Genomic DNA, 14091 nt, shown 5'->3' with positions numbered 1-14091 from the left:
CCGAACCAAGTGGAAGGGTATTTTGCTCCAGGAAGAACAGAGCCATGTTCAATCTCAAAACATTTAGCACCATATTGCTACGGTTATAACCAACAATGTGCTATGTTATACATATTTAAAAATGTTATATATTTAACATACTAGAACTCTTGGAAGTGTGTCTGTGATGCAGCTAAGACAGGTGAAAACATCCTTTTATTGCATCTGATACACTTGTTTGCGTACTATAGGTATAACTAACTAACTTTCTGCAAATACTGAAAGGTTTAACTGCAGTTCAAAAAAACGAACTAACTCTACTGACTGTATCTACCAAAATAAAATATAAACATTTGCCAGTATCTAAAGTGAATGTGTAATTTTCAAGATCATGCATGGAGCTCATGGTGACCTAAATCAGGCTTTTTCAAAACAGATATTTTGACTCTCACTGTAGGAAAGGCGTAACTGTGTAATTAGTAATATTGTTCAAGTGTCCCAATAATAAAAACAATAACAATGACTTTGTGTATTTTATTATCAATAAGCTATCGAATAAGCTAAATGGGTCTCAGCAGTAATTCTTTGTAGTATTTACACCTTGAAACAAATATTTGTGGTTTCTTTAGTGTTATTTCCATATTATACAACATATTTATATGGTGTTTCTATTAAAAAGAACACTGGTGAAACCCAAACATTAGATTTTTTCTTCTCCTCTTTTCAGGGTGTGGAAGTATATCCAAATTCCCTAGTTATTATAAAATGTCTTCTATATAGTGAGTTGCCATTTTTTGCCATCCGAATGTTGAATGACATTTTTATACCTAGTGGGCCCATCGTTTCCCACAATGCATCGTGAAAGGTTGAGTGCAACCGATGGTTGGAAACCATCATGCATTGCACTCGGGGCGGAGGGATGAGAGGAGCGAGGGGAACAGAATGAACAGCCGACCTGTCGTGCAAATGTCAATACCAAACAGAGCATCCCAGCACAAACTGAGGCAAGCTAGTCTGTTTCTTCATATGGCCATTCCACACGCTTTTTACCTGAGAGTAGTAATACTAAGTGTAGAATAAACATGTGGAATTTATTGTGGGATCATCCTGCGATAATGACGTAATTACAGCCACAGAGAAAATACCCTGTAGAGAGGTCAGAAAGGTTCTCTTTTATTTTGTCGATAAGTTCTCTACATACAGATAGGTCCATAAATATTTGGACATTGACACAATTTTCATTATTTTGGCTCTGTACACCACCACAATGGATTTGAAATGAAACAATCCAGATGGACGTTAAGTGCAGACTTTCAGCTTTAATTTGAGGGTTTACATCCAAATCAGGTGAAAGGTGTAGGAATTACAACACATTTTATTTCTGTCAGACAACTCACCTTGATCATGTAATATATTTATTACATCAGATTTAGTGTTTGGCGTCTAGGCTCCAACTTAATCAAATACTTGTAACCCCCCAAAACTGCACATATTCGGAGCCTGACGTCCGGATCGGTATCTGCTATGTGTGCGCCATTCACCGCCGCGGTGTGGCCATTCTCCGTAGGGGCATTAGCCTGCAGGAGAATATGCTAACTAGTGAACCGTTATGTGAGCCATTCACCGCCGCGGTGTGGCCATTCTCCCTAGGTGCATTGCCTGCAGGAGAATATGCTACCTAGTGAAACTGTTATGTGTGCCATTCACCGCCGCGGTGTGGTCATTCGCTGTAGGCAAATTGTCTGTGGGGGAATATGCTAACTAGTGAACCTGTTATGTGCGCCATTCACTGCTGCGGTGTGGCCATTCTCCATTACAGGCCAATATCTAATCTCCCCTTCATGTCTTAAATCTTAGAAAAAGTTGTAACCAATCAGCTGTGTGAGTTTCTCCAGGAAAATAATATATATGAAGACTTTCAGTCGGGGTTTAGAGCCAATCACAGTACAGAGACAGCCTTGGCAAAAGTCACTAATGACCTTTTAATAGCCTCAGATCAGGGACTTGTGTCTGTCCTCGTTCTGTTAGATCTCAGGGCAGCATTCAACACAATTGACCATCAAATTTTATTACAAAGAGTCAAACAGTAAATTAACATTAATGGAACCGCCCTTAACTGGTTTAAATCATATTTTTCTGATCGCTCCCAATTCGTGCAAATTTTGTGCGCACCAAAGTTAACCATGGTGTTCCAGAGGGCTCTGTGCTCGGCCCAATTTTATTCTCATTATATATGCTTCCACTAGGAAACATTATCAGGACACACTCTGTAAATTTTCAATGCTATGCGGATGACACCAAGTTATACTTGTCAATAAAACCTGAACAAAGTAATCAATAAACTAAACTTCGAGCATGTCTCAAGGACATAAAAACCTGGATGCAATTTTCTCTCATTAAACTCAGACAAAAAAGAGGTTATAATACTTGGCCCCAAACACCTTAGAGATACATTATCTAATGATATAGCTGCGCTAGACGACATTGCCCTTGCTTCCAATGTTAACAGTCAGGAACTTGGGAGTGATCTTCGATCCTGATTTATCCTTTAATAGTTACTTAAAACAAATTTCTAGGACCGCCTTTTTCCACTTGCGTAATATCTCAAAAATTAGACATGTCCTTTCACAAAAAGATGCAAAAAAACAAGTCCACGCCTTTGTTACATCGAGATTGGACTATTGTAATTCATTATTATCAGGCTCCAGCAGTAAGTCGTTAAAGACTCCGCAGCACGTCGAGAACAAAGAGAAGAAAGCACATTTCTCCAGTACTAGCATCGCTACACCGGGGGTCGCGGTGTTGGATCCAGTGTGGCGGATTCTGAGTCATGTGGGCTGATCCTGGTGTTGGTGGCGGACCCTGTGTCGTGTTGGCATTGGGCACGGGCGGTTGACCAGGACCGCAGTGGTGGCTTGTGATGGGTCCTGGTGGGCGGCGGTGGACGGTGACTAGGGATTGGAGTGGTATCTGGTCTGGATGGTGGATCGTGGTCCTGCTGGTTGCTGACCACGGACTGTGATTGCAGCGGGACTGCTTGGCATGTCATGTTGGGGTTGTCCTTCGGAATGTCTACCCTCTTCAAATGGTGCTAGAGACTTTGATTATTGATCATTGATGATGTTTTCCTACACGTGGCATCTATTGCACATCTGTCCGTCCTGGGAGAGGGATCCCTCACATGTGGCTCTCTCTGAGGTTTCTACATATTTTTACCCTGTTAAAAGGGTTTTTAGTAGTTTTTCCTTACTCTTGCTGAGGGTTAAGGACAGAAGATGTTACACCCTGTTAAAGCCCTATGAGAGGAATTGTAATTTGTGAATATGGGCTATACAAATAAACTTTGATGGATTGATTGATTGACTGACAATAAAGTACCACTAACCTCCTTACAACAGGCATTGTTTTGTTTTGTGTGCCTGAACCCTACAGTTGATATAAGCTGTACTGAGGCTGTACTGTATTTGTTTGTTTTCCCTTATTGCGGACAACTACAGCGTAAAAAAATCTAGTTTATAGTCTAGCTAACAAGAGTGAACCGGACCCAAACCCTAACAAAATTTCAAAATCTTTGTTGAAACCCGACCCCACTGATCGTAGCCACACTCCAGAGCAAAAAAACAACAAGGATAGATTATTGCACATTAAGGGGGTGGGGGCAGGTAATCAGGCAGGAACAGGAAGGGACCTGAAACAAGATGAGATGTTAGTATTAAAATAAAACTGGAACCAAAACAACATACATGAGGAATCATTTAAAAAAGTAACATGGCGTTGTCACCTAGGAAAATATGTGCAGCCTCTAAAGGAGTAGGGTACAAATGTGAATAGTTATCTCTGTATGTCGGCCCTGTGATGGATTACCTGTTGCAGCTGTACCCCACCTCTCTTCCGATGGGATTGATTGTTTTGTCAACTCCCTGTGAAATCAGACTTGGAGGAAGGTATTATCGTATATTCGCTAGAGTAAATAATTTTGGCATGCGTTTAAAACATAATGATATGCTTACAGCTATGGTGCCTGTGTTACGGTTTGAAGGAGGAGATGGACCCAGGATGCAGAGCTTATTACAAAAGGGGATTTAATATACAAAAAGGCCGTTAAAACAAGACAAAAACAAAACAAGAACACTAACAAAAGTAACACTGGCGACAAGGTGCACAGAGAACAAGGAACGAGGAAGCAGGAGAAGCTGGTCGAGACAGCAGGAGCAGACAAACCATATCTCACGAAGTGTGGAGAAACAACTAGTACAACCCGACACCAGACAAAAGGGAAACAGAGGCTTAAATACACAGAAGGAAGGCAGGGGCAATTACACACAGGTGAAACACATGAGGATTGGAGAACACAATCAAAGACAGGAAGTGAGACACCGAGAAGCTGAAACAAGACAGTGACAGCCAGGCTACAAAATAAAACAGGAAATAGAAAACACACTGATGACTGAAATTAACAAACTAAAATGACAGGACACCAAAGCCTGTTATCTGGACTCTCGGACATTCTCAGAAATTCCTAGAGATGATTATCATTAGTTCTCTCGTTTTTTGAAATAATCTGAATCAGGGAATGATCTCTGACCTGCTAATGGATGAAGAGCCGAAGGAATCTTCTTTAACATATGCCTTCATCTTTAGGTACGAAACAGGTCATCATATACAGCTGTTGTCACGAATTCACCTTCTTCTTATTATTTTCAGTTTGTCTCATAAGTTTTGTTTACTAATCCCCTTGTCATTTCAGAACTCCGCCACTCCCGTCCTGCTCTGCACTACCTCATTCCTCTGATCCCTTCACCGGCCCCACCCACAGACGCACCTGTCTTCCATCTACTCATTAGTCTCCCCTGTATATCTGCCTGCCTGTTCCCCTTGTCCTCTGCCAGATTGTTTAGTGTGTTCGTGCTCGACCTTCCAGCGTATTTCCTCCTACCTTATCTTCTGCCTGATCCCCATCGTGACCTGCCTGTTTGTCCCTGGACTTATCTTCTGCCTGCCCCTTGTCGGATTTGTTTGTTACCTGACTGCCTGCCTGGCTCCTGACCCCTGCTACGTGTTACCCCGTATTTACCTATTGCCTACTCCTTGTCGGATTTGTTTGCAACACGATTGACTAAGGGGATTCACCAGAGAAAATTACTTTACCCCAGTCCACAGCAGTCAAATCCCTGTACCTTTGGCAGAATATCAGTCTGTCCCTGATGTTTTTCCTGGAGAGAAGTGGCTTCTTTGCTGCCCTTCTTGACACCAGGCCATCCTCCAAACGTTTTTGCCTCACTGTGCGTGCAGATGCACTCACACCTGCCTGCTGTCATTCCTGAGCAACCACTACACTAGTAGTGCCCCGATCCTGTAGCTGAATCAACTTTAGGAGATGGTCCTGGCACTTGCTGGACTTTTTCAGACACCCTGAAGCCTTCTTCACAACAATTGAACCTCTCTCCTTGAAGTACTTGATGATCAGATAAATGGTAGATTTAGGTGCAATTTTACTAGCAGCAATATCCTGGTCTCTGAAGCCCTTTTTGTGCAAAACAATGATGACTGCACGTTTTTCCATGCAGGTAACCATGGTTAACAGAGAACAATGATTCAGGCACGACCCTCCTTTTAAAGCTTCCAGTCTGCTATTTTGTCTCAATCAGCATGACAGAGTGATCCCCAGCCTTGTCCTCGTCCACACTCTCACCTGTGTTAACAAGAGAAGCACTGACATGATGTCGGCTGGTCCTTCTTTGGCAGGGCTGAAATGCAGTGGAAATGTTTTTTTGGGGATAAGTTCATTTTCGTGGCAAAGAGGGACTTTGCAATTAATTGCAATTCATCTGATCGCTCTTCATAACATTCTGGAGTATATGCAAATTGCCATCATAAATACTGAGGCAGCAGACTTTTTGAAAATTAATATTTGTGCCATTCTCAAAACCTTTGGCCATGGCTGTAGTCAGAAGCCCCTATGTGGGATATCATTTTACCTCAAGTCATGGGCGGAACCAATCCCTCTATATATAGTGTGTTCGACCCCTGCATGGTAGATTTCCACTATTGGCGTGTGATGTCACCGGGAAAACCATGGTGCCCGTCTGAGACGTGAAACAAGAAAGAGGTCTGCTGAGATCGACCTCTCGGTTGCATAGAATATACCATAGTATCAGTTTGGCTGGTGAATTGGTAGATGGTTTAGGAGTCATGGTAAGTGGGAGAATGTCCGGAAAAAGTCAGACTGAGCACATGTGATAATAGAGCAGGCAAATATGTCAGGTTTAAAAGAGGGGTCATACTCGTAGAAGACGCTGACAATGACGTCAACTTGGATGGACAAAGATATTTGAGAGTTTCTACGATGAGGGACGACACAGGTTTGATGCTCTAAACACCGGATATCCACAGCGGACTCGTCTCGTCCTGCCTCCTACATGCTCTACCCTGGCTCCACCCCTCACTGGAATTTTTGGGACATTTTCCTGTTGTTGTGAACAACGTGGGTGGCTGGGGCTCAGGGTTGAGAGTGGTCGTCCTGTAACCAGAAGGTCGGCTGTTCAATCCCGGTCTTCCTGAATGCCGAAGTGTCCTTTGGGGAGAGACTGACCCCCAAATAGGACGTTCTAATAGAGAAGAGTGCAGCACATAGATGCACTGTATGAATGTATGTGTGAATGTAAAACTGTACTGTAAAGAGCTTTGAGTGATCATCTATGTAGCCAAAACTATATATATATATATATATATATATATACATACATAACTAATTATATAATAGGATACATAAATAAAGAAACATAACTATATAAAACCTCTCCTTGAACCGTCACCTTATCGTGGTGGAGAGGTTTGCATGTCCCTGTGAACCTGAGGGCTGTGTTGTCCTGGTAGGGTCTCTCATGGCAGAGTGGTCTCAGGTGAGGGGCCAGACTAAGAATGGTTCAAAAACCCTCAATGAATATCGACACAAGAGGAGATGGGACCCAGCCTGGAGGAAGCCCGGGGCCCCCGTCTGGAGCTAGGCCCAGACGGAGGGCTCGATGGCGAGCGTCTGGTGGCCGGGTTTGCCACGGAGCCCGGTCGGGCATAGCCCGAACAAACTACGTGGCACCCCCCCTCTCTTCATCTCATGGGCCCACCACCTGTGGGAAGACCCGTTGGGGTCGGGTGCGCAGCCACATGGGTGGCAGCGAAGGTCAGGGGTCTCGACGGACCAGACCCGGGTGGCAGAAGCTGGCTCTGGGGACGTGGAACGTCACCTCGCTGTGGGGAAAGGAACCGGAGCTTGTGAGGGAGGTGGAGCGCTATCAGTTAGATCTGGTGGGGCTTACCTCCACGCACAGTCTCAGCTCTGGTACCGTACTCCTGGATAAGGGTTGGACTTTATTCTTCTCCGGAGTTGCCAAGGGCGTGAGGCGCCGGGCGGATGTGGGGATACTCATAAATCCCGGCTGAGCGCCGCGGTGTTGGAGTTTACCCCGGTAGACGAGAGGGTCGCCTCCCTGCGCCTAAGGGTTGTAGGGGGGAAAACTCTGACTGTTGTTTGTGCGTATGCACCAAACAGCAGTTCAGAGTACTCGGCCTTCTTGGAGACCCTGAATGGAGTCCTGTATGGGGCTCCAGTAGGGGACTCCGTACTTCTGCTGGGTGACTTCAACGCCCACGTGGGCAACGATGGAGACACCTGGAGAGGCGTGGTGGGCTGGAACGGCCTCCCTGATCTGAACCCGAGCGGTCGTTTGTTATTGGACTTCTGTGCTAGCCATGGATTATCCATAACAAACACCATGTTCGAACATAAGGGTGCTCATAAGTGTACCTGGTACCAGAGTACCCTAGTCCGAAGATCAATGATCGATTTTGTGATCGTGTCATCTGATCTGAGGCCGCATGTTTTGGACACTCGGGTAAAGAGAGGGGCGGAACTGTCAACCGACCACCATCTGGTTGTGAGTTGGATCAGGGAGTGGGGGAAATTTCCGGATAGACCTGGTAAGCCCAAAGGAGTAGTGCGGGTGAACTGGGAACGCCTGGAGGAGGCCCCCGTCTTAGGTATCTTCAACTCACACCTCCGGCGGAGTTTTTCTGGCATTCCTGTGGAGGTTGGGGGCATTTAGCCGGAGTGGGCGGTGTTCAAAGCCTCCATTGCTGAAGCTGCGGCGGCTAGCTGTGGCCTCAGGGTCTTAGGCTCCTCAAGGGGCGGTAACCCTCGGACACCGTGGTGGACACCGGTGGTCAGGGAAGCCGTCCGATTGAAGAAGGAGGCCTTCCGGGATATGATATCCTGGAGGACTCCTGACTCGGTTGCAGGGTACCGACAGGCTCGAAGGGCTGCAGCTGCTGCCGTGTCGGAGGCTAAGCAGCGGGTGTGGGAGAAGTTCGGAGAGGCCATGGAGAAGGACTTTCGGTCGGCACCAAAGTGTTTCTGGAAGACTATCCGGCACCTCAGGAGGGGGAAACGGGGAACCATCCAAGCTGTGTACAGTAAGGATGGGACTCTGTTGACCTCAACTGAGGAGGTTGTCGGACGTTGGAAGGAACACTTTGAGGAACTCCTGAATCCGAATAACACGCCCTCTATGTTGGAGGCAGAGCTCGAGGTTGATGGTGTTTCATCGTCAATTTCCCTGGTGGAGGTCACTGAGGTGGTCAAACATCTCCGCAGTGGCAAGGCCCCAGGGATTGATGAGATCCGGCCAGAAATGCTAAAGGCTCTGGGTGTTGAGGGGCTGTCATGGTTGACACGCCTATTCAACATCGCGTGGGAGTCGGGTACAGTGCCAAAGGAGTGGCAAACCGGGGTGGTGGTTCCCCTGTTCAAAAAGGGGGACCAGAGAGTGTGTGCCAATTACCGGGGCATCACACTTCTCGGCCTCCCTGGTAAAGTCTACTCCAAGGTGCTGGAAAGGAGGGTTCGGCCGATCGTCGAACCTCAGATTGAAGAGGAACAATGCGGTTTTCGCCCCTGACGTGGAACTACGGACCAGCTCTTCACTCTCGCAAGGATCCTGGAGGGGGCCTGGGAGTATGCCCATCCGGTCTACATGTGTTTTGTGGATCTGGAGAAGGCGTATGACCGGGTCCCCAGGGAGAATCTGTGGGAGGTGCTGCGGGAGTATGGGGTAAGGGGGTCTATCCTCAGGGCCATCCAATCCCTGTACTCCCAAAGCGAGAGCTGTGTTCGCGTCCTCGGCAGCCAGTCAGTTTCGTTCTCAGTGGATGCTGGTCTCCGCCAGGGCTGCGCCTTGTCACCAATCCTGTTTGTGATATACATGGACAGGATATCGAGGCGTAGTCGTGGTGGGGAGGGGTTGCAGTTCGGTGGTCTGAGGATCTCGTCACTGCTTTTTGCAGATGACGTGGTCCTCATTGGATCATCGGCCTGTGACCTTCAGCACTCACTGGATCGGCTGGCGGCCGAGTGTGAAGCGGCTGGGATGAGGATCAGCACCTCTAAATCTGAGGCCATGACTCTTAGCAGGAAACCGATGGATTGCTTACTCCGGGTAGGAAATGAGTCCTTAGCCCAAGTGAAGGAGTTCAAGTACCTTGGGGTCTTGTTCGCGAGTGAGGGTACTATGGAGCGTGAGATTGGCCGGAGAATTGGAGCAGCGGGGGCGGTATTGCGTTCGCTTTACCGCACCGTTGTAACGAAAAGAGAGCTGAGCCGCAAGGCAAAGCTCTCGATCTACCAGTCGACCTTCGTTCCTATCCTCACCTATGGTCATGAGGGCTGGGTGATGACCGAAAGGACGAGATCACGGGTACAAGCGGCCGAGATGAGTTTTCTCAGAAGGGTGGCTGGCGTCTCCCTTAGGGATAGGGTGAGAAGCTCAGCCATCCGTGAGGAACTCGGATAAGAGCCGCTGCTCCTTTACTTAGAAAGGAGTCAGCTGAGGTGGTTCGGGCATCTGGTAAGGATGCCCACTGAGCGCCTTCCTTGGGAGGTGTTTCAGGCACGTCCAGTGGGGAGGAGACCTCGGGGAAGACCCAGGACTAGGTGGAGAGATTATATCTCAACACTGGCCTGGGAACGCCTCGGGATCCCCCCGTCAGAGTTGGTCAATGTGGCCCGGGAAAGGGAAGTCTGGGGCCCCCTGCTTGAGCTGCTCCCCCCGCGACCCGACCCCGGATAAGCGGATGAAAATGAGATGAGAGATGAGGAGAACTATATAAAATGACTAAATAAATGACTAAATGTGTCGTTATACATTTATATTTATTTGAAATACAAATTCTGGAAAATGTCCAGATCCCATTTTCCGCACATTTTCTGGCAATTATATCTGAAAACAGCAAAAAGGGAAAAGGCCGAAGCTAAGTGGACATATTAAATAAGGCATTTAAATCAACAGTTTCCCTTTCTATTTCAATTGATTTAACTTGTCCGTGAAGCGTATGATCATGAATTGTTTTAGACACAACCAATGTGGTTTTTTTTATTGTGAGGAGTCTGTGATACTGATAATCCTTTTCTCGTAATTAGTTACATAATAATTCAATTGTTTTATCTCATAGTTACAAATTAATAAGAAAATCTGGTAATTTAATAGGTTTATTTAACACTAGTGTTTAACTTCTGATAATTATGGTTCAACTTGAAATATATTACTGTTTAAATACTTGCTTTTGAAAAATAAAATAAATGACGTATCAGGTTACTCATTGTGACACCAGAGTTTGAATTCCCTGATGCATCATTTTCGTCGAAGTTGTTTATAAAAGATGGTGTGGAAGGAGGAGAGAGTCAGACCAGGCAGCCCAGTGTAAAGCCTCTGTCTGTGATCTCTCACTGTTTGATGTAACATTGGAAAGGTAAAGATTTGAAGATTTATTTCTCTGATAATGGAAAATGTTTCTGTTGTGAGAGTTTTCACCCTCTCTGGGATAAATGAGACGACGAACTACAAACTCGCCATCTTCTCCATCACTTTACTGTATTACTGTATGATTCAGTTTTTCAACATCTCTATCATCGCCATCATTATTTTAGATGAAGACCTGCATGAACCAATGTACATCTTGTTGTGCAGTTTTTGTGTTAATGGACTTTATGGGACCACAGGTTTCTACCCTAAATTTCTTCTAGATCTGCTGTCGCCTGCTCCTGAAAACTCCTATGCAGGATGTCTCCTCCAGGCTTTTGTCATGTACTCGTTTGCCTGCTGTGAGATGTCCAATCTAGCAGTTATGGCCTATGACAGGTACCTGGCTATATGTCGACCACTGCACTATCACTCTCTGATGTCCAAGAGGAGGCTCTCTCAGCTGGTGTGTTTCTCCTGGCTCACACCTTTCTTTTTTTTCTCCATCAATGTCGGGCTAACGTCCAGACTGAAGCTGTGTGGCGCAAACTTACAGAAACTCTTTTGTGTGAACTGGGTCATTGTTAAACTCGCCTGCTCTGATGCCGACACGTTTTCAAACCAGGCAGTTTCATATATTATAATTTTATTCTATTTCTTTCATGGGGTTTTCGTCATTTGGACGTACATGCATATTATTAGAACTTGTGTGAGGTCCAAAGACGACAGTAGAAAGTTCATGCAGACGTGTGTGCCCCATTTTATTTCTATGACAACTTTCATTGTTGTGATAGTTTTTGATTTGATGTACATGCGGTTTGGCTCCACAGATTTGCCTCAGGGCCTTCAAAACTTTATCGCTATAGAATTTCTCCTAATTCCTCCGCTGCTGAATCCTTTAATATACGGATTCAAACTGACCAAAATACGAAATAGAATTCTGTCATTAATTTACGGTGGAAGAAAATGATCTTTTATCTGATTCACTTTTTGTTTTTTTCATGTAAAAGAAACAAAACAGATTCATCTTCGTCAGGAGGAAGTAATGCAGCAGACATAATTCTGTAATGTTTATTCAGAGTCTAACTGAGGTTCATTGAAGGATCATGTCCAAAGAACTTAGTGTGTTTGCTTTGAGATGATGTTTGGTTCACGTCCGGATGGTTCGGTTTGATCCACATGAGGACTGCATACCTCAGTGTAAACTGAATATTGTAAAATATTGACCTTACTATGTAAAGTGGCAAGATATAATTTATGTTGTGATTTGGCTCAATAAAATCCAAATTCTATTCAAATATGTGTTTGATACAAAAGCGTTATGTAGCAAATCAATGCATTAACTTCTCTTTATTGGCTTTCAGTAAATCGTAGAATTGATTTTAAGAGTTTACTGCTGACTTTTAAGGCCCTTTCTGGACTTGCACCTTATTACATTTCCGATATTTTCCCACTATGTGTGCCTGGTTGTAACCTGAGCCCTCAGCGGATGCTCACCATTCCACATTCCTAGCTGAGGACCAGAGGGACCGGACCTTTTCTGTCAGGGCTCTGTGAGCAGATCTGATAAACTCCTCGTCCTCTTTGAAATCTCTCTTAAAGACACCTTTTAAAGTTCTCTTTCTCCTAGTGCTTATTGTACAGTCTATTTGATCATTTAATAATGTTTTATTTTATCTTGTTTTTACTCTTGTCTCATCTGTAAAAAAAAAAAAATGCTTTGTTTTACTGATTTGATATCTTCAAATTCTGTCTTAAATTTTTCATTGTAAATGTTTAAAACACTTTATAACTGTGTTTTGTAAGTGCTGTATAAATAATGTCTATTTTTAATGTTTACTATGATTTTTGTTTTTACTATAATAATAATAATATATTATTATTATTATAGTAAAAACAAAAATCAATTATAATAATATATTATTATTATTATTATAACAGTTTTTATCCTTTTAGTTGGTAATGTTACATGTAGTGGACTAGTTACAGTTTCTACATCATGCAATCTAATACTGTATCCTCAAACATTGACATCACATCACAGATTATCTGTAAAAAATTTTAATAAAAATAAATTTGCTTCAACATTTTATTCATATATATGTTTATGCATTAATATGAATATAAACAGTTTCATATTTGAGTGTTTGGTAGGCGTGGTTTGAGCTGCGACCTTGATTAACACTCTCTTCTTCTTTTGTTGAATGAGTCATAATTAATCCTCAGTTGAACAAACATAAAAGTTTTCGGAGACAGGGAGGAAAAATTTAAAGTCACCGCCTTTAAATCAAATTTGTTCCTGTTTTGTTTTCATTTCAATAATATTCTCAATCTTCCGCAAAATACAACAACTCCATGGGAGAGTCTCAAGTGGATAAGAACACAGTGACTCGTTTATGTGGATATGACACTGACCCCTAATGAGCTGTGATGATGAATGCATAAAGACTTCATCCCCAAGAAGGACTTATCTAGCTGTTCCCAAAGTGATGTGTTCTCAATCAGAATTTGAGGAATAAGAAATCAAAGGAGTTTCTCTTTGAAGAGCAGATGTCAGGTGTTTTGACCTTTTAGTCGCATAAACATTAAAAGCCAAACCCGAGGGGACGCTGACAATAAATAAGAGTATTTACCTCTCTGGATCTTCCCGGGAGCAGATTAATTGTGAATGCACAGTTATTATGACAGGTTTGTTTGTGTTAGCACTGAAACATTAAAACACATGAGTAGATTCAAGTAAACACAAAGACATGAGTCAATAGTTACCTTCCTGTGTGGCATGTCTGAACACTACTGAAATGTGTGTTCCTCAGTTCAGATCCAATGTGCAGGAGGAGGCCACTCAGCATTTCCTGGTTTTATGGTATGATGTCATAGCTGAGGTCACCTGACTGAACCAAGTGGAAGGGGCATTTGCTCCAGGAAGAAAGGAGCCATGTTCATCTCAAAACATTTTGCACCATATTGCTATGGTTTACTAGCCTGACGTTGTCAGACTCACAATTCTAGTCAGAATGTGAGTCTGAGACCGCTCCATTGGGCTGTGATTATGGGGCGTGTTTCAACCGAACCAGAAAAAAAAATGCCTCTTGTCTCAATTGGATAGACCTACAACCAATCAGAGCAACGTAGTATGTGACGTATGCTAAGCGACGCATTGTCAGTTATTTACTAACGCCGGGTTCACACCGCACGCTTCAGCGCAGCGCCAAGCCTTAAATAACAGCTGGCTCCCATCCACTCCCATGTTAAAACGTTGTGCCGGTCACACCAAAGACTGAAGCACCGCGAGGCAGCCTTGGCGCAGCGCTGTGCTTCAGCC

At 44.3% G+C, this 14091-nt stretch overlaps 1 protein-coding gene across 1 annotated transcript; it reads left to right on the top strand.

Annotated features, from left to right (window-relative positions):
• The first annotated feature begins 10803 nt into the window (after window positions 1–10803).
• LOC133967581 (olfactory receptor 10G4-like) lies at window positions 10804–11739 on the top strand. Its single transcript, XM_062403125.1, has one exon. The coding sequence runs from the start codon at window positions 10810–10812 to the stop codon at window positions 11737–11739; it is 930 nt and encodes a 309-aa protein (XP_062259109.1). The 5' UTR covers window positions 10804–10809.
• Window positions 11740–14091: the final 2352 nt, after the last annotated feature.

The sequence above is a fragment of the Platichthys flesus genome, chromosome 13 (assembly GCF_949316205.1).
Source record: "Platichthys flesus chromosome 13, fPlaFle2.1, whole genome shotgun sequence".
In the NCBI taxonomy this organism is placed as follows: Eukaryota; Metazoa; Chordata; class Actinopteri; order Pleuronectiformes; family Pleuronectidae; genus Platichthys; species Platichthys flesus.
The sequence above is the reverse complement of the archived record's forward strand: the minus strand, read 5'-3'. Positions and strand labels throughout refer to the sequence as shown.